The sequence below is a fragment of the Trachypithecus francoisi genome, unplaced genomic scaffold, assembly GCF_009764315.1.
Source record: "Trachypithecus francoisi isolate TF-2019V2 unplaced genomic scaffold, Tfra_2.0 Lachesis_group11, whole genome shotgun sequence".
In the NCBI taxonomy this organism is placed as follows: domain Eukaryota; kingdom Metazoa; phylum Chordata; class Mammalia; order Primates; family Cercopithecidae; genus Trachypithecus; species Trachypithecus francoisi.
Window position 1 is genome coordinate 128,259,149 of NW_022681456.1, and position 17,603 is coordinate 128,276,751.

The following is a 17,603-nucleotide window of genomic DNA, read 5'->3' on the forward strand; positions in this document are numbered from 1 at the left end:
TAGTGTAGCAGAAGAGGTCTCTGACTGTGCTAGACTTTGATCCAAATGAACCTCTCCAAAATTCAGTTTCCTCATCTGTATGATGGGAATCCTAATTATACTTACCGTATGGGAGGATGTCAGGTTCAATAGGATGAAGTATGGTAGGGGCCTGGCAAGAGAAAGCACTCAAGGAATGACAGATATTATTAATCTCGTCTCCTGGGAGCAGCAGGTGGGAGTAGGGTGGGGCCTACTAGGTGCAGAGACCTTGCAGATAGAGTCCTGGCAAGGTCCCAGGAAGACAACAGCCTGTTCTGCTCATGTGCTATATTTACAGAAGCTCACGTTACCACCATCATTATCCAAAAGCCCTTGCAAAGCCAGCACTGCATGCAGGTGGGTTGAACAATGCACATAAAAGCCACGAAGACACAGCCCCGCCTCCTCAGGCTTACATCCAAGGCAGCTCCCTCTGGGAAAGACAGAATAGAAATGTGAAATCTGCTTAGGATTCGGTGATGGTCAGTACACACACACAGGGATGACAAGAAAGAACATTTCCTGAGGACAGGGCTGGTCAGATGGGTCAGAGTGGGAATTACATGTCCAGCCACGTGGAGCGAGAGGTGTAGTCTGCTCTGCTCTGTCAAGGCCTTGTTACATGAAGTTCATTCCTGATGCCAGGAGCTCTTCCAGCTCTGGCCCCCAGCTCTTGACACATCTGGTAAGTGGAAGATGGTCACTGAAATCAACAGATTTGAGATTGCTTTGGACATGGTATAGCTGAGCCAGAGGCCCAGGGCCTGGTAATCAGAGAAACCTGCCTGGTGATTCACTTATTTTCCTCCTTTCTTACTCACATGGACACAGGAAATATGATCCAGGGCATCACGTTCTCCAGCTTGGCCACAAAATGCATGACAGTGCATATCTCTATTTTTAAATCCAAATGTGATCGTGTATTTAAAATTTGGACCTATTCTGCTTCCAAAAAGTCTTCAGATGGAAAAAAAAAATCCAAGGATGTTATTATTTCCTTTTATCCCATGAACTCAGTTTTTTATTAATAGCATTTATAATTAATAGCATTTTATGATGTGGGGATTTCACAGACTTACAGATGATCAGAACTAGAAGGGACCTTAATGATAAACAGGTCCAGTCTCCTCATACGGATAAGGAAACTGAGGCCCAGTCAGGTACCGACTTGTTCAAGGTCATATAAGCAGCAGTGGAGTCCAGACTGGAAGGCAGGTTTCTGTGTGCTGTCTTCCACATCACATTGCAAGATACCTTCTGAAAACACTCCTGCAGGGTCTTTAAAAGTCTGATTGAGGTGTATGATTTGTGATTCTTTTGGGGCCGAAAACAGCCTTGGGCGTCACCAAACCAGGCCTGGCAAGTCGTGTGCAACATGAAGCTCCTTGAGAATGGGGCACATTTTCTCCTACTTAAACTGCAGAGCTCACAGCTGTGGCAGAGGTCTATGACATTGAGTAAGAGCTCACCAACAACTTGTTGACTGTGAATGATGTAGGAGCAAGTGCATCTGCCTGAGGAGAGCTTTCCATCCTCGGCAGTGCTGAGGAGTCACGACAGGTGGGATTAAGATCGTACAAGTTATACAAGCTTGGATTGCAGTCTCAGCTTTTGTAGTAATTTGTTGTGTGATATTGGGCAAGTCACTCAACCTCTCTGAGCCTTAGTTTTCACATTGCTAAAGTGAAGATGATAATGGCTATGTCAGAGAGATGTGAGAATTACATGAAAAAAATGTATGTAGAGGCCATGGCATGGTGTCTAAGTGAACGCTCTATAAATGGCAGCTGGTCTATCAGGATCTATTTTGTTGTTGTTTGGTGGTTTAAATTGGGAGAAATTATTTTTGGGCTTCCCCTATTTCATCTTCTTTCAATCTGGAGATGTCTGTCTTCTTTCTGCCCTCTTCCCTTCTCCCGTTGATGGACTTGCCGATCTATTAGTGATCATGGAATATTTTCCCCTTGTCCTGAGATTTTGCTAATTAAGAGGTGGTTGCTAGGAGATGCCTGGACACACTGGTGGGTGGCTCTGTGCTTCCTTCTCATCCCCTCTTGTTCTTTTTCAGCCTCACTCCAACCTTCCACACCCACTTCTCTCTCCCATTTTCCATGTTCAGGTTCTGAAAAAGACTTCAAGAAACTGACTAATCTCGATGGCTGCTCCTGATGGGAGGGTAGTCTCCAGACCCCAAAGACTTGGTCAGGGGTCTGGCCAGGGGCCAGAGGGGCGTGGAGCCTGCCTGCATCCCCTGGACAGCCTGGAGCAGAAGGAGACTCAGGAGCAGACGCTGGGCCAGCTAGACATGCTGAGGAAGGCACAGGAATTCTTTCAGACCTGCGATGCTGAAGGCAAGGGCTTCATCGCCAGGAAGGATATGCAGGTAAGTAGGGTCCCCGGTAGGTCTGCCCACCGAGAATGTCAAATGTCTTCCTGTCTCGGGTTAGAGCTTGCCCCATGGGAGGTGACATCCTTAACAGAAAAAGTGCCATCAGTTCTGTCTTGGAAGGAAGGGTCTGACCAAACTCTACTAGGAGCCGGACCTCCTGGGTTCATTCTATTTCTGGCCTTTACTTGCTGTCAGACTCCAGCGCTGTTTTCTCTCTGCCTCGGTAACTCTCCGGGATTGTGGGAAATGATAGTAGTAACATAAGGGACGTAAGTAAGACACAGAGAAGAACCTGCTGAAACTGAAAGTAGAAAGGCACCCACTTGAGTTATAACGAAGTCATTCCTGCTGTCTGTGCCTTAGGAATAGGTACAACCTGGGAGGAAGGCATTTCTGAGGTTGTCTTATCCGTCTCTCACCTTCAAACCCAAACACACTGCACTCTCCTGAAGAGATTCTCCAGAGAGATGGTGTGCAGAGCATCAGTGCACACCATTGCCTAGCGCAGGGCCCGGCAGCCTTTTTATAAAGGTCCAGAGAATAAATATTGTCCGCTTTGTGGACCTTACAGTCTCTATCACAGCTACTCGTCTCTGCTTTTGCAGCACAAAAGCATCCATAGGCAATATGTGAACAAATGAGGGTGCCGTGTTCCAATAAAACTTTATGGACAAGGAAGTTTGAATTTTATATAATTTCCATGTGTCACCAAGTACTGCTATTCTTTTGATATTTCTTTTCGACCATTTAAAAATGTAAAAACCAGGCTTGGCCGGGCGCAGTGGCTCAAGCCTGTAATCCCAGCACTTTGGGAGGCCGAGGCGGGTGGATCACGAGGTCAGGAGATCGAGACCATCCTGGCTAACACGGTGAAACCCCGTCTCTACTAAAAAATACAAAAAACTAGCCGGGCGAGGTGGTGGGCGCCTGTGGTCCCAGCTACTCGGGAGTCTGAGGCAGGAGAATGGCTTAAGCCCGGGAGGCGGAGCTTGCAGTGAGCTGAGATCCGGCCACTGCACTCCAGCCTGGGCAACAGAGCAAGACTCCGTCTCCAGAAAAAAAAAAAAAAAAAAAAAAAAAACAGGCTTAGCTCACTAGCCACACCAAAATAGGGGATTGCTGGGTTAGCCCAGGGGCAGAGTTTGCCCACTCCTGGTCTGGTGCCTTTCTTTCTTTAGTTTCAAAAACTTCTCAGTGTGTGACTGAAGTCTGTTATGCCGCCGTCAGGATTTCACTTGAACGTGGGTGAATAAAACACAGACTCCACTAGAGTACTTTCAAAGCAGCTCTTTTCCCCTCTGTCTCTGTGTCACTCACGCCATCAGAGTAGTTTTTAAAGGAGCGCATCCCTGTGCTGTTGGAGGAAGCACAATGGCTAGGCTCTCTGTAAGTCTAGTTTTTCACAATATACCAAATTGGGCAATGAAATGTAGACCCTCATTAGGCTCAGCCCCATCTCTGCTCATGCCTGTGAGCTCTGAGGTATGGAGGCTATGAAAGGAGCCTTGTGACCCAGGTGAAGTGTGGCAGTTCTTTCTCTCCCTGGCCCCATGTGATGATGTTCTTATGAGTCTCCTGGAGCTCTTCCGCTCTCCACCTGTTGCACGAATTGAGGGAAAAGACTTGGGGAACAGCACCAGCTCAGCCCACAAATGAGCCCCACCCACCCTCCTTTGCAATGATGACTCCCCCAGTAAGTTTCTGTCACCAAAACCCAGTCCCCAAAGCCTCACCACGTGGAAGGCCAGATTCAGTGTGTTTTGAGGAAACCTTTGACAAACCCCTGTCTGTGAACTTCATAACTGGCATTCACAGGTCTGCAGTAGCGGTGGTTGGTGGTCGTGGTTTCAAAATCAGGCTTAACTTTTGATTATTCCCTCTAGAAAGAAAGAAAAGGAAATTCACATGTATGGAGGGTCAACTCTGAGCCACATGTACTGTGCCACTCAGCACTCTTGCTGTATATAACCTACCTCTCACTGAGCCCCACTCTTCAATGAAGGGATGAGGAGTCATGGAGAATTTAAACTAGGTATAAATTTTTAAAGAAATCACTTGTATTTGACTTGAAATATAGTCAGAAACATTAAGTCCCAGAAATACTGACTCCGCCTTCCTCCCCAGTCCCCACTCCTGATCCAGGCAGGACGACGCCTGAACCAACAAGCCAGCAAGCCAATAACTTGGCATCCATGGCATTTGTTTCCGCTGTCTACTTAATTTTCTGACGCTTTTCTGAACCTGTGGTCAACGAAGCATTTGAAATGTTTAGTTCTTCTGGCTGGCAAGTGCTGTCAAGAGAGGGAACAGAGCACGTTATGTAAGCACCATCTCTGGCTGCTTCCGCTGGCCACCTCTGAAGGAAGATAGGCTGGGGGAGATGCATGAAGAAGAAGAAAAACGGGGCTTCTCATGGTCAGCTGTGGCTCTCTGCAGAAAGTCCCCATGCCCCTTGGTTCTCCTGCAGCAGGTCCTCCAGGCATCTGTGGTGTTGGCTTGTCACTGCCACATGGGGCCGTGGTGTACATGTGGTCACCCCCTTTGGTTGGTGTCTAACTTCCTGGGCCTGGGCACCACCGCCCCTTTTACCTTAGGCTCCCAGCACAGCATCATGGGAACTGGAAGGGAAAGAGCACATTTTTCATATACATACAAGTTCAGAAAGCAGGAAAGGTCCTTGACAGCAGAGAGTGGTCTTCAAGGAAGGAGAGGCCACAGGCCAGGTGGGAGGAAGAACGCAGGAGGCTGAGGAACTAATGGAGAAGCCAAGTGGGAAGAAAGTCACAGACAGGGAGAGGGAGATGGGGAGAGGATGGGCAGGAGATCTCTCTGAGAAAACCTAGAGCCTCAAAAGCCCTGTTTCCCTGATTTTTTTGGAGGAGTAAAAGGATTATCTACCAACACCAAGCACCTGCCTCCCCAACACTGCCCAGAATTCTTGGCTATGCCAAACTTAAGAGTCATTTAGGAGTTGGCAAACTAACCAAATCTGGGCCACTACCTGTTTTTGTAAGTAAAGTTTTCTTGGAACACAGATGTGCTCATTCTTTTATGTGTTTTGTGTGTTTCTGCCACTGCAGTGGCAGAGTGAAGTAGTTGTGACAAAGACCGAATGGCCCACAAAGCCTAAAATATGCACTCCCTGTGGCTGTTTTCAGAAAAAGCCGGCTAACTCCTGATTTAGGTTAACTAGAAAACTTTAAAAGATTTTTATAGCAAATTAACTTGGGTTTTAATCCTCAATCTGCAACTTGCTAGTAATATGAATTTGTGTGAATCTCTTAACCCCTCTAGGCTACAGTTTCTCAGCTGTGAATTATTTATAGCTACCGCCCAGCATTAAAAGAGAATTGAATGAGCTTAAGCATGTAGCACACTCAGCCCTGAGACTGGGACCTGGAAATCCCTGGAAATGCACTGTGTATGTGCCACGTCTTAGCCCAGTCCCTGATGTCCTCTGCACTGTGATTGTGTTTAATCGTGGTAAGATACAGATGGCACACAATTTACCATTGTAACCATTTTTTAAGTGTGCAGTTCAGTGACATTAAGTACTTTCACTTTCTTCTGCAACCGCCATTATCATATATCTACAGAACTCTTTTTATCATGCAAAACAGAAACTCTGTACCCATGAAACAACGTCCTCATTTCGCCTACTCCCAGCCCCTGGCAACCACCATTCTATTTTCTGTCTCTCTGAATTGGACTACTCAAGGTGTCCTATATAGGTGGATTTATATAATATTTGTCCTGTTGTGACTGGCTTATTTCACTTAGTATAATGTCCTCAAGGTTCATCCGTATCATAGCATGTGTCAGAATATTTTTAGTCTGAATAATAGTCCATTGTATGTATATACCACATTTTTTTCCTCCATTCCTTTGTCAGTGGATACTTGGTAACTTCCACCTGTTGACTCTTTGTGAATAGTGCTGATATGGACATGGATGGGCAACTATCTGTTCAAGTCCTTGCTTTTTATTCTTTGGGGTATATACCCAGAAGTGAAATTGCTGGATTATAGGATAATTCTATTTTATACATTTTTTGAGGAGACACCGTACCATTTTATACAGGAGCTGCACCATCACATTGCACTTTTAAGGTGCAAGTTGTCTGTCCTGTCTTAGAGAAAAGAAATGGGCATTTCTACTGAAAAGGGAATCTTCCACTCGTATCCAGCTGCTGTTATTTTTGTGTCCAATCTACATGAGTGGCGGCAATTTTGCCTCCTGGAGGACATATGGCAATGCGTCATGTTCACGACTACGCCAATTGTCATGCTTCGGGATAGGTTCCAGCCCGTACTGAGGTCCAGAGGAAGTGGGTAGATGAGCAGAAACAACACTCGGGGTCATAGGCAGGTGAATATGGTTTTATTCAGCAGCAGCTTTCATCAACAGCTTTCTTACACTGTCCGCCCCGTCTTGGCTACTTAATCCGGCGGCCCCCACACACAGCTTCATGGCCCGCCCTCCCTTGCCTTCAGGGTCAGCAGCTTAATTAACTCTTTCTTTGGGCGTGTGTCCTGGCTCCCCGCAATCTGTTTGCAATGACAGACAGCTCTGACTCTCTCTCTCTTTCTGTGGGCACAAGCGCAAGCATGCCTGCACAATGTCAGCGGGACAATTATACCTTTTACAGACAATAGTGGTATACAGCCAAGTGATGGCCTTCTCATGTTATGGCTATATGGCTGTGATAACAAGTGGAATTATACGCCTGCGCTCTAAACTCGCTGAGTCATGCAGGATGTAAACATCCTACCACGGTCTATCCTTGACCAAAGCACAGCCATGTTCCTTACACAATGTATGGAGGCATTTTTTATTGAAACGACTGGTGAGGGAAGTGCTGCCAGCGTTTAGCAGGCAAAGGCTAGGGATGCTGCTGTATATCCTATAATAGACAGGTTGGTCCCTCCCCTGCCTTCTTTAACCAAAAATTGTCCATTCTAAAATGTCAGTAGTGCTGAGATTGAGTAACTCTGGCCTATACCACGTAATCAGCCCAAGCCAAGCACATCAAGGTGCAAAGCAGGATAAAGGTTGATCCTGCCCTCCCACCTCCCACTCTCGTCCTAAAGAGATTTGGTATAGCTGAACTGTACCACAGGGAAGAGGGTGGTTGGTGCTGGAACGGCGTCTGAAAAGAATGCTGTGAATGCCCCAAAAGGAGGGACAGTGTCATTCTGGACATAAAAAATGGATATCTTCTGTTTTTCTCCTTAATAAAAATGCCATGGAAGCATGTTTGAAGCTGTGCGACCATATGCTTTAAGCTACGTGGGGTATGTTACTGGGCTGGTGACCAGGAAGGTAAAGGAGTCTGGCTGGAGTGCAACAAAAGACATCACTTTCCCATGGCTCTGGGACATGAACTCTCAGTACTGCTGCTGTAGATGCTCCATGTTCCAGGTTCTGGAAGGCTGCCAGTCACTATGAGTCTTGCTGAGAATTAGCAGTTGGGCTGGTCAGGATCTGGAGTGTGGAGGATCAGGATCTATACATAGGAGCTCAGGGTCTCCTGCCGTTGCTCTTAGTCAAGCGCTTATCCATGCCTTCCTTCAACACTTATCTAAACAAACATGAGTTTGTGTTTGTCAGCACTGGGCTAGATCCTGGGGACACAACAGTGCCTAACGAATGAGGTCCCTGTTCTCAGAGCACTGAGGGAGCTGACATTCATCAACGAATCACATCTGTCAGTATATAAAATGTTCATCGAGATAAGACTTATGAATGAGAGAAAGGTAGTCTGGGGAGCTTGCGTAACCTGACCTAACCTGGGTAGTTGCAGAGGCCTTAGGGAGGAAGCGATGCCGGAGATGAGAGTGAAGAGTGAGGCTGGTATTTAAAGGAGTTCTCAAGAGCTCCTAGTGCCATGGGCAGTACGGATAGGAAACTGAGTTCCTCCTCGTGCCTCTCGTTTTCCCTGGCCCGCCCTTCCAGGTGCGTGAAAAGCTGTGAGTGCCACAGGATCTCTGGAAGGCTGGATCTTGGTGGTGCTGGCAAGGGAGACTTTGTGTTGTGCTTTTGGTGGTGCTGGTAGGTGGGTAGGTGTGGGAGGTAATGACAGTGAGGGAATAACAGAATGAATGCACTGGAGAACTATTAGACAGTTGCTCAAGCCCTGGATGGAAAATCAGTTCTTTTCCCAGCTGTGGTCTCCGCTGTGACTTTAGGCTCATCTCAGAGCCTCACAGGCTTATTGCACAGTGGAATAAATAATCTTGCTCCCCTCCACCCTGCTTATCTCACTTAGTTAAAAATGTAGGCCAGGTGCGGTGGCTCACACCTGTAATCCCAGCACTTTGGGAAGCTGAGGCAGGTGGATCAAAAGGTCAGGAGTTCAAGACCAGCCTGGCCAAGAGGGTGAAACACTGTCTCTACTAAAAATACAAAAATTAACCAGGCGTGGTGGTGGGCGCTTGTAATCCCAGCTACCCGGGAGGCTGAGGCAGGAGAATCGCTTGAACCCGGGAGGTGGAGGTTGCAGTGAGCTGAGATCGCACTACTCTACTCCAGCCTGGGTGACAGAGCGAGACTCTATCTCAAAAAAATAAAATAAAAATAACAAAAATAATGTAAACAGTACCAGGGGACCATACCAGAACAAGCTGGTTTTCTGTGGCTCTGCAGGCCCTGAGCAGAGTGATAAATAAGAGATAATTATAGTTATTAAGACTAAAAGATTTTTCAAGGAGGGCCAACAAAACACGGTTGAAGAATCAGCTGTAGCGCAGTTGCAGAGAAGGCTGAAGAAGCACTCAGCGCTAATTTGCCAGGACATGAAGAGTAAGAACTATTTGGAACCTATAATATTGCTTTCCCCATCTTTGCTGACAACAAAAGGAGGAAACTGGCTTGAGATGTAGACAAGAAGGACTGGGGTTAGACAACAGGGGGATGTGGGGTTGGAAGTGCTGCTGGACCCAGGATGGTGCCTAAGGTGAGCTGTGAACTAGCCTCTCCTGGTTCATGCTAACAACAGAAAAGTGTGTGGGGTGTGTGGGTGAAAGGCATGTTGAGGGTCCCGTTGATCTCTGCAATTTTCCTGCAGCTCATTTCTTGCTCCAGCTCATGTGAGAGACCACATTTTGAATCAGATCCAGCAATCCTAGGCTGAGGGTGGGGAAGGAGGAAGGATTATCCCAAGGAAGGAATGTGAGCGTGACAGGAGCTTGCGCTTTTACCCTACCTCAGGTGTGATGCTTTTTATTTCCAATGATGCTAATAAAATCCCTGCTTGCAAAATGGACTCTCTCCTCACCCTGTGTTCTCCTACTGTAGCTTTTCAGACAGCTGGTTTATGGATTGTTGATAAGTCAGAGATTCTGCTGAATGCTAAGCAGATGTACTTCTAGAATCTTTGCACACTCTCTCTCACTCTCCTTCCTTTTTTGAAAAGCCCATTCATATTTAATTCAATTCTTCTAAATGGCTTCCACATCAGCCTGTCTTCCCACTTTATAATGCATCATGGTCTCTCTTAATGCATGTACCTGCCAATTTAAGCTTTATGGCTTATCCGCTAGAACTGCCATAGGATCAAGCCAAGTGTTCTTGCCAGTTATGTTATGGGCTTTCGCACCTGCCAGCTCTTTTTATTGTTGAGGTTGGTATATACCTTTCTTCTTACAAAGCACTGTGCTCATTGTCTTTAGCTATCAGTCACTTCCACGCTGGCAATTGTGCAGTCACCGCTTAGGTAACTGGGAGGAAGTGAGATGGTCGGCTGAAATACAAGGAACTCTCTGGGGAGCTCTCATTTGGAGACCTAGATTGTTTGGATATGAGGGGACACTTGCTTCAACTATGCAAATTAGCCTTGGCCTGAGGCCACTGCACATCAGGCAGAAGGCCAGAAGGGAGCAGCAACAGCTCAGCTACTTTGCTCTTGGGCCATCCGTTGGTCTCTGCCCTTCCCTCCTTGTGAGGTCTGAGTCTGTTCTAGACTCAAATCCAGCGATGACCTCCTCCAACGGGGACTGTCTTGTCCAGTCCTCCTTTAACACACAAATACTCTTGGGGGCTTGGTACCTTAAGCCAATGGCAGTTGAGATCTTGTTAGGAATTCATTACCAGTCAGCCGGGAGCCGGAGTGGAACCTGGACTCAGGACCTGGGTGTGGGTCACTCAGAGGTAGGAAGGGGGATTATCCCATATCCCCTCAGAGCTCAAGGACCAAAATGTGTGTCTGCAGACACAAATGCAGTGCTGAGGCACTGGGACACCAGGGGCCTCCAGCAGGAGAGGCCTTTACAAGTAAATGACCCAGCCCCGCATCATGGTACGGGAGAGGAAAGAGGGCTTAGGGAGAGCAGGGAAGACAGGGTTTGAAGCCTGGCTCTGCCATGCACTCCTTGAGGGGCCTCAGTGGGCCATGAGTCTCTCTCTGTCTTTCTGCCTCCCTACTACTTTTTATTGAATGCTTTCTCTATGCAGGCACTGTTAAATGCTTTACATTCATGATTGCAGTTAACTTTATAACACTATGCAGTGTGAGTATTATCCTGAAAGTATTTGATCCTGTACAGTTTGAGTCCTTTACAGATGTTGAGAGTGCTGGCTTTGGAATCAGAGCAGGATTTGACTCCTGGCTATGTCATTACTAGCCATGTGACTTTGGAGCAGGTAATTTCACCTCAAACTTCATCTGTAAAACAACGATAATAGTGCCTAGCTCAAAGCGTTGTCATGGGAATTAAATGCAGATAGATAGATAAATGCGTATTTACATATTTATTTATGAGTCACCTAGCAAATGGCCTGGTACATTAGTAGGCACCCAATCAATGGTAGTTGTGCTAGCATGCAAAGGAGGAGAGGGATGGTGAAGCAGTCTGGATGCAGAAGCTTGCTACTGGCTTTTGTAGCCTGGGCCGAACTCTAGACACGTTCTGGCAGGAGACTCCGCAGTCCCAGGTCACCTCCGCCACCGGTGAGTGTCAGTATTAACCAGTACACTCTGGGTTGTTTTCAGAGGCTGCATAAGGAGCTACCGCTCAGCCTGGAGGAACTGGAGGATGTGTTTGATGCCCTGGATGCTGATGGCAATGGCTATCTGACCCCAGAGGAATTTACTACTGGATTCAGTAAGTTCCGATGGGTGCTGGGGACCTCAGGGTTCTGGGTCTACTTAGCACTGTTTAAGGTGCATTCCTGTTCCCTCTAGACCTGGGGGGCAGGTAGTAAAGCTTTCCTGCCCTCCTTTCAGGGATCTGGAGCTCAAGGTCTCCAGGCTCTGGATTGCTTGGGCCTCCTCACATGCCCGTCTCAACTGCTGACATTGCTGCTTGCTCAGTGCCCACTGCACTGCCATTAGCAAGTTCCCTCCCACTGGGACTGGCAAGGGAGATAGACGGAAGCTCCACAGAAGGCGTAGCATCAAAGGGGGAGCTGTGATGAGATTTGCAGCCTCTCCTTTCCTGCCTTCATAGAAAAATGGCCAAAAGGTGGGACAACTGGATGGCTCATTCCAACCCAAGTCTGGCTGAATCTTCCAGGTTGAGGGATAACAGCTATCAGAGAAATTTCTAGAAGGTTTGAACAGACTAGCCATTCTCAAGGTAACCAGGAGGAAGGCGAATTGAGACCTATGAACAATATAAGGAAACCAGACACACTATCGTATCAGATACATCAAAGGCAAACTTTACCATACATCTGCCTCATGTGTGGGGCCATACAATTTTCTTGTAAGTATCTGATGCCTTTCCTGACCTTCAGGAGCTTCTAACTGACTTGGGAGGATAAGACAGAGTGCGGTAATACTGGACAGTATGAGTATGGAGGAAGGACACTGGAAACTGTTAAGGATCTTATAGTCTAGTGATGCTAGCGGGAGGATGGCTAGGATGATGATAGGAGCCTCTGCAGTCAGGGTGCTGGAATGCAGTGCAGGGAAAGGCCTCGTTGCTTAAAGAAGAAATCGACAGAGGTGAGTTCTAAGCCAGATGTCAAGGGACTGAGAACCACAAAGGAGACACCCTACTTGTCTTACATTCTGCTGTTCCCAGATTCTAGCATCACTGGTGGGGTGTTTGTGGAAGCGGAAAAGACACAGAATCCGGAATGTGTCCACGGACCTATATCCATGGATCTTTACTGGAGGGGCTTTCCCTTTTCCTTCTCTCAGATGAACCTTCAGTGATTCCTGGCGGGTGAGAAAGCTGAACTCTTCCTGGGTGGGTGGGTCTAATTCAGATCCTTGTGCCCTGCACCCCCTAGGTCATTTCTTCTTCAGCCAGAATAACCCAAGTTGGGAAGATGCGGGTGAGCAGGTGGCCCAGCGCCACGAAGAGAAGGTGTATCAGTCCAGAGGGAACGAGGATCTGGGAGACATGGGCGAAGATGAGGAAGCCCAGTTCCAGATGCTGATGGACAGACTTGGAGCCCAAAAGGTTTTGGAAGAGTAAGTGGTGACAGGGATTTGTAGAATGGAGACCAACCTGAGAGGGGCCTCTTCCTGTGTCCGTTCAACAATTAACCTTTGTTAACCATGTGGTGTCGGGCCCTGCACTGGAATGCAGTGCGGGGAAAGGCCCGTTGGTTCTGCCAACGGGGGGCCTGTCCTTTGTGATGACCTGACTGCGTGTTGAGCTCTGTCTCTGCTTTTTACATTAGTTTTCTGTAGGAAACATTCCTATTCTCCTTCTCGCCCACCCCCGCACCTTCCTCACTCCCGGCCATGCCTTATCCCGCAGTCCTTGGCTCAGCCTTGCTCCCCATGGGGCACTCACACATCAGGGGTCTGTACCATGCCCTCAGGGTTTTTCAGGGAGTTCTCACTAAGGCTTCCTGTCACCGTCAGCTCCCCAGCATCTTTACCTCTCCTGGGTCTCTAGAGTTATGGTGCCTCCCAGCTGCCCCCACTGTGGGCGCCTTCCTGGCAAAAGCCCATCATGTGGTAGCATTTGCATACTGTGTCCCCAGCACACCAGGCTTGTGCAGCAAGCCAAGGTGGGAAATTAACCTGTTTTTAGCAGGCCACTACTTGGAAAATTTTAGACGGCTGGGATCTCGAACAAAACATAATTACCCCTCCACCTTTTTTTTTCCCTAAAAAGTGCTTTGGAATAGACACATGGATCTAAGCCCTGACATTGAAGTAAAGTAAAATAAAATAAGCAAAATGTGATATTACAGCTAGTAGAAACCAGACAGAGGGCCTGAAACGCATGTAATACCTTCTGCCCCTTTAGCCTCTGCCTTTGGCCTTTTTGTTTTGGGGTCTCTAGATCTTGGGCTAGGTGTGTGTTTCCTGCAGGGTGGGAATGCCCTGCTGATTGCAGCTGACGTTTCCTGAGCTTGGGAAGAGAAGGCGCTATGGTGGGAAAAGATAAAGAGGAGGCAAGAGAGAAGAGGCCTATATATGATTTGCAGGACGAAGCTCTGTGAATTTTTCAGCAAACAATTTGGTAGACTGTGGCAGAATTGGGAAAGGCTGGCAAAAGTGTGTTCCAGGCAAGAAAGGGATAGGTAAGGGCCTAGGAAAGATCCTGGTGGGGGTGCTACACAGGAAGTGGAACTCAAGACCAGCAGCAGTAGCAGCTTTGCTGAAGGCCTAGAAGGGGCTGCCGCAGGTGTGGATCACAGACGGTGCGGCTGGGCTGGTGGAGGGGGCACAGGTGGGTGGGAAGTTCATGAGTCATCCACCTGACCCAGCTTCTCCAAGGACAAAAGGCCAGAGCACAGAGACCATTCCTGGTGACAGTGTGACACCTCCTTCTGGAGAAGGGGGAAGGAGAAGGCAGTGCAGGTGAGCTGAGGTACTGTAATGGAAGGAAGGGGCCTCTCCACCCAGCCCGCACTGCAGGGCAGCAGCCTTCCTGGCAGGGTTCTCAATTAGAGTCCACCAGACATGACTCTGAGGACCTATAGCAAAGGCCAGTGCAGAACTGAGCCAAAATGAGATGTCCCGAAGAAGAGGAGGTTTTGTGGAGGTTTCCAGAGTGGTTTGTAAAAACTGATATGCAGAAGATGGTGACCAGCCACTTCCATCCTCACTGAAGGGGACTGAGGTTGCAGCATGAGGGAAACATTCATGGCTGTGAGACCTCAGATAGGGAAATAGAAAAGGCTATGAAGATTGGAGGGCTCTTTGAAGATTTTACTCACCAAAATGATTTGTGTGTTGTTCTGGAAGCAGTGAAATGGATTGATAAACCTCCCAGAATCCCTTCTAGCCTATACTCCCGTATCCTCCCAGGAGGGGTGGCCTTGGTGTGTTCTAGAAGTTCGAGACTGGACATCTGCACTTTGGCTTTTCTTGGTGGCCTGATTGGCTGAGTGATTTGACAGCTTAGTGAGCTTTGGCTTGTTTTTCATCAAAAGTTGGAAGACTTGTACCTTTCCCAGAAATCTGGGGCAAGATGTTGTTGCCATGACTAAGTAGTTCAAAGAGTGTTGGAAGATGAGCAGGTGGGTCTGCAAATCTCGCTGGGACTTTAGCTCAGTTGGCTGCTACGGGAACCTGGCAGGTGTGGACAGACAGACCTAGGCTGGCAAGGTGAACCTTGATTTTACAATGCGTTTACTTCGTGATGGCATGTCTCAATTTGTTTGGTTTGCTGTAATACACTGCCATAGATGGGGTACTTTATAAATAACCAAAATTTATTTCTGGCAGTTCTGGAAGCTAGGAAGTTCAAGATCAAGGTGCCAGCAGATTTGCTGTCTAATGAGGTCACATTTCCTCGTTCACAGACAGTTGTCTTCTCACTGTATCCTCATAGGGCAGGAAGGGTGAATGAGCTTCTTCTGGACTCTTTTATAAGGGCACTGGTGCCATTTGTGAGGGCTCTGCCTTCATGATCTAATCACCTCTCAAAGTCCTCACCTTCTGATACCATCACGTCAGGGTTAGGATTTAAACATATGCATTTGTAGGAGATATAAACTTTCAGACCACAGCAGGGAGCAACCTGCCACAGGGATGGGAGGTCACCGTGGTGTCTCTCTGAGATCCTCTTATCTCTGAACCCTTTGTCACATCTAAATTTTACCTGTAGGATGAAATAAGACCCCCCACAACATGTTGTGTGTGTGTTGTGGGGCGGGGAGGAATGGAACTCATTCTGAAAAACAGAGAGGCTCCTTACCTCCTCTTCTCCCATTTCCCAGATTCACCCATGACATCCAGTACAGTGCAAGGTTTACAGTAGATCACAATAAATACTTGTTGAATTAATAAGGAAATGGGTGGTTGGGTGGATGGATGGATGGATGGATAGATGGTCTAAATAAGTAGGCGGATGTTTGGATGGGATAGAAGAAAGAACTGGTGGAAGTGATGGAACAAGGAAAGGAGGGAGACAGGGATGAAGTGTTAAAGAGATGACCAGATAACTGATCAGAGGTGGGCCTGTTTCTCAGTGGTCTTCTTCTCTGCTGGGTGCAGAGAGTAATGTCCATTCCCCAAGAGCATTGCTAGCATGGCATTATTGAATATCACTTCTGAATAAGGTTTCTAAAATATAATGCTTAATACACAAGCACAAAGGATTTTATTCCTTATCCTGAGGGTTCCTGGTCGGAGCTATCCTCAGATCTTCTGTTTTTGGAATATTAATGGGAGACAAGTCACATTTATGTTTCTGTTTTTGTGGTTTCTGTCTTAAAGTGATTTATTCGGGAGGTACTTCCAGAAGAAACTGATAAGGAATTTGGGGAAGTGGGACAGGGAAAGGAAGTAAAACAAATAATGGCGTAATTTTAGGAAAAGTCCTGGTTCTCCAGGGATATTATTTATGTAGTCATAATAGTATAAACATGTATTTATTATCATATTTGGGAATTGGCATACAGAGTTTTAAAACAATACTAAGTGTTGATGGCACTAGTCCCACTCATGAGGGCTCTGCCTTCGTGATCTAATCACCTCTCAAAGGCCTCACCTATTGATCCCATCATGTTGGGGGTTAGGATTTAAACATACGAACTTGTAGGAGATATAAACATTCAGACCACAGCAGGGAACAACCTGCCACAGGGATGGCAGGTCACCACCCGTTTCTCAGTGGGCCTCTTCTCTGCAGGGTGCAGAGAGTAATGTCTGTGCCACAGGGGCATTGCTAGCATGGCACTATCAAGTATCACTTCCGAAGAAAATTTCTAAAATATCATGCTTGTTATATAAGCACAGATAATTTTGTTCTTTATCCTGAGGATTCCTGGGGAGCCAACAGGAATCTGTTGGTGACAGACTGTCAAGGTACAGATGACTGTAATGAACAAGCAAATTTTGGAAAGAGCTCAAGAGAAGTATAGGCATACAGATAACTTTATCCTCATAAAACGAGGGTCATAAGCGATTTTCCATAATTAAATTAAATTAATTAAATGTGAAATATACACTACATAAAGTCTCAAAGTTTAACAGAGTAAATAATCAAAATGTAATTGTGTTGAAAGGATGGAAGGAGGTGAAGGACTTATATTTTCAATAGCTGGAAACTTGAAAGATTAAGACACAGAGTGAATATTTAAGTAACAAAAGACTTTGAGAAGACAATGAACTGAGCTAGTTATTACATCTTTTTCTATAGATGTGAAAAAAGTGTTGGAAAATACGTATGTGTGTCCATTAATTTAAAAAATCAAAAACCTGATTGTTTGGGGGATAAGATTTATATTTATTCTCTACTTTGCTAGAACAAAGTTGAATTGGTAATTTATAATAAACTAGCCTGTGAAGTTCCACTTGAACTCTACTGTTTATTGTTCTATAACTTTCAAACTTGATGCTATAACACTCTGTTGCCTGCTAGCTGTGAGAAATTATTAACTTTTATTGAATTAAAACCTATCCTCTTTCAGATTTGTGTTTAACTTAGCTTGATCATTGACTACAGAGTTTTTGGTTTCTCCAGAAAGGGAGAACAGGGTCCACCATGTGTGTCTCCTCCTCATTCCCTCCCTGGGTATCAGCCTGAGCCCCTGCATCTCTGCCACTAAGCCGTGTACACACGTGCCTTTGAGCCTTTGTTTATTGGCCCCCGGGTCTCCCACATCTCTCTCGCCTTGTCTTTCTGTGTGCGCACATCTTTCAAACTTGCTCCTTCCCTTCTTTTTGCCTGTCAGTCATCCCTAGTGTCACCAGGCCACAGTGGGGTGCTGCATATTTATCTCTTCCCTTCCTGCAGTGACAGTTGCTTTCTGCCATCCATCACATGGCACGTCTTTA

At 46.7% G+C, this 17,603-nt stretch overlaps 1 protein-coding gene across 5 annotated transcripts in view; it reads left to right on the forward strand.

The window, feature by feature from the left end:
• CRACR2A (calcium release activated channel regulator 2A) overlaps window positions 1-17,603 on the forward strand; it is a 132,780-nt gene that overhangs the window by 52,655 nt on the left and 62,522 nt on the right. For all 5 annotated transcript variants that reach the window (XM_033223167.1, XM_033223171.1, XM_033223169.1 and 2 more), the window contains 3 exons: window positions 2,141-2,404; window positions 11,400-11,511; window positions 12,647-12,830. In XM_033223167.1, coding sequence (XP_033079058.1) covers window positions 2,177-2,404; window positions 11,400-11,511; window positions 12,647-12,830 — 524 coding nt within the window. In that variant the 5' untranslated portion in view covers window positions 2,141-2,176. The remainder of the gene's footprint in view (window positions 1-2,140; window positions 2,405-11,399; window positions 11,512-12,646; window positions 12,831-17,603) is intronic.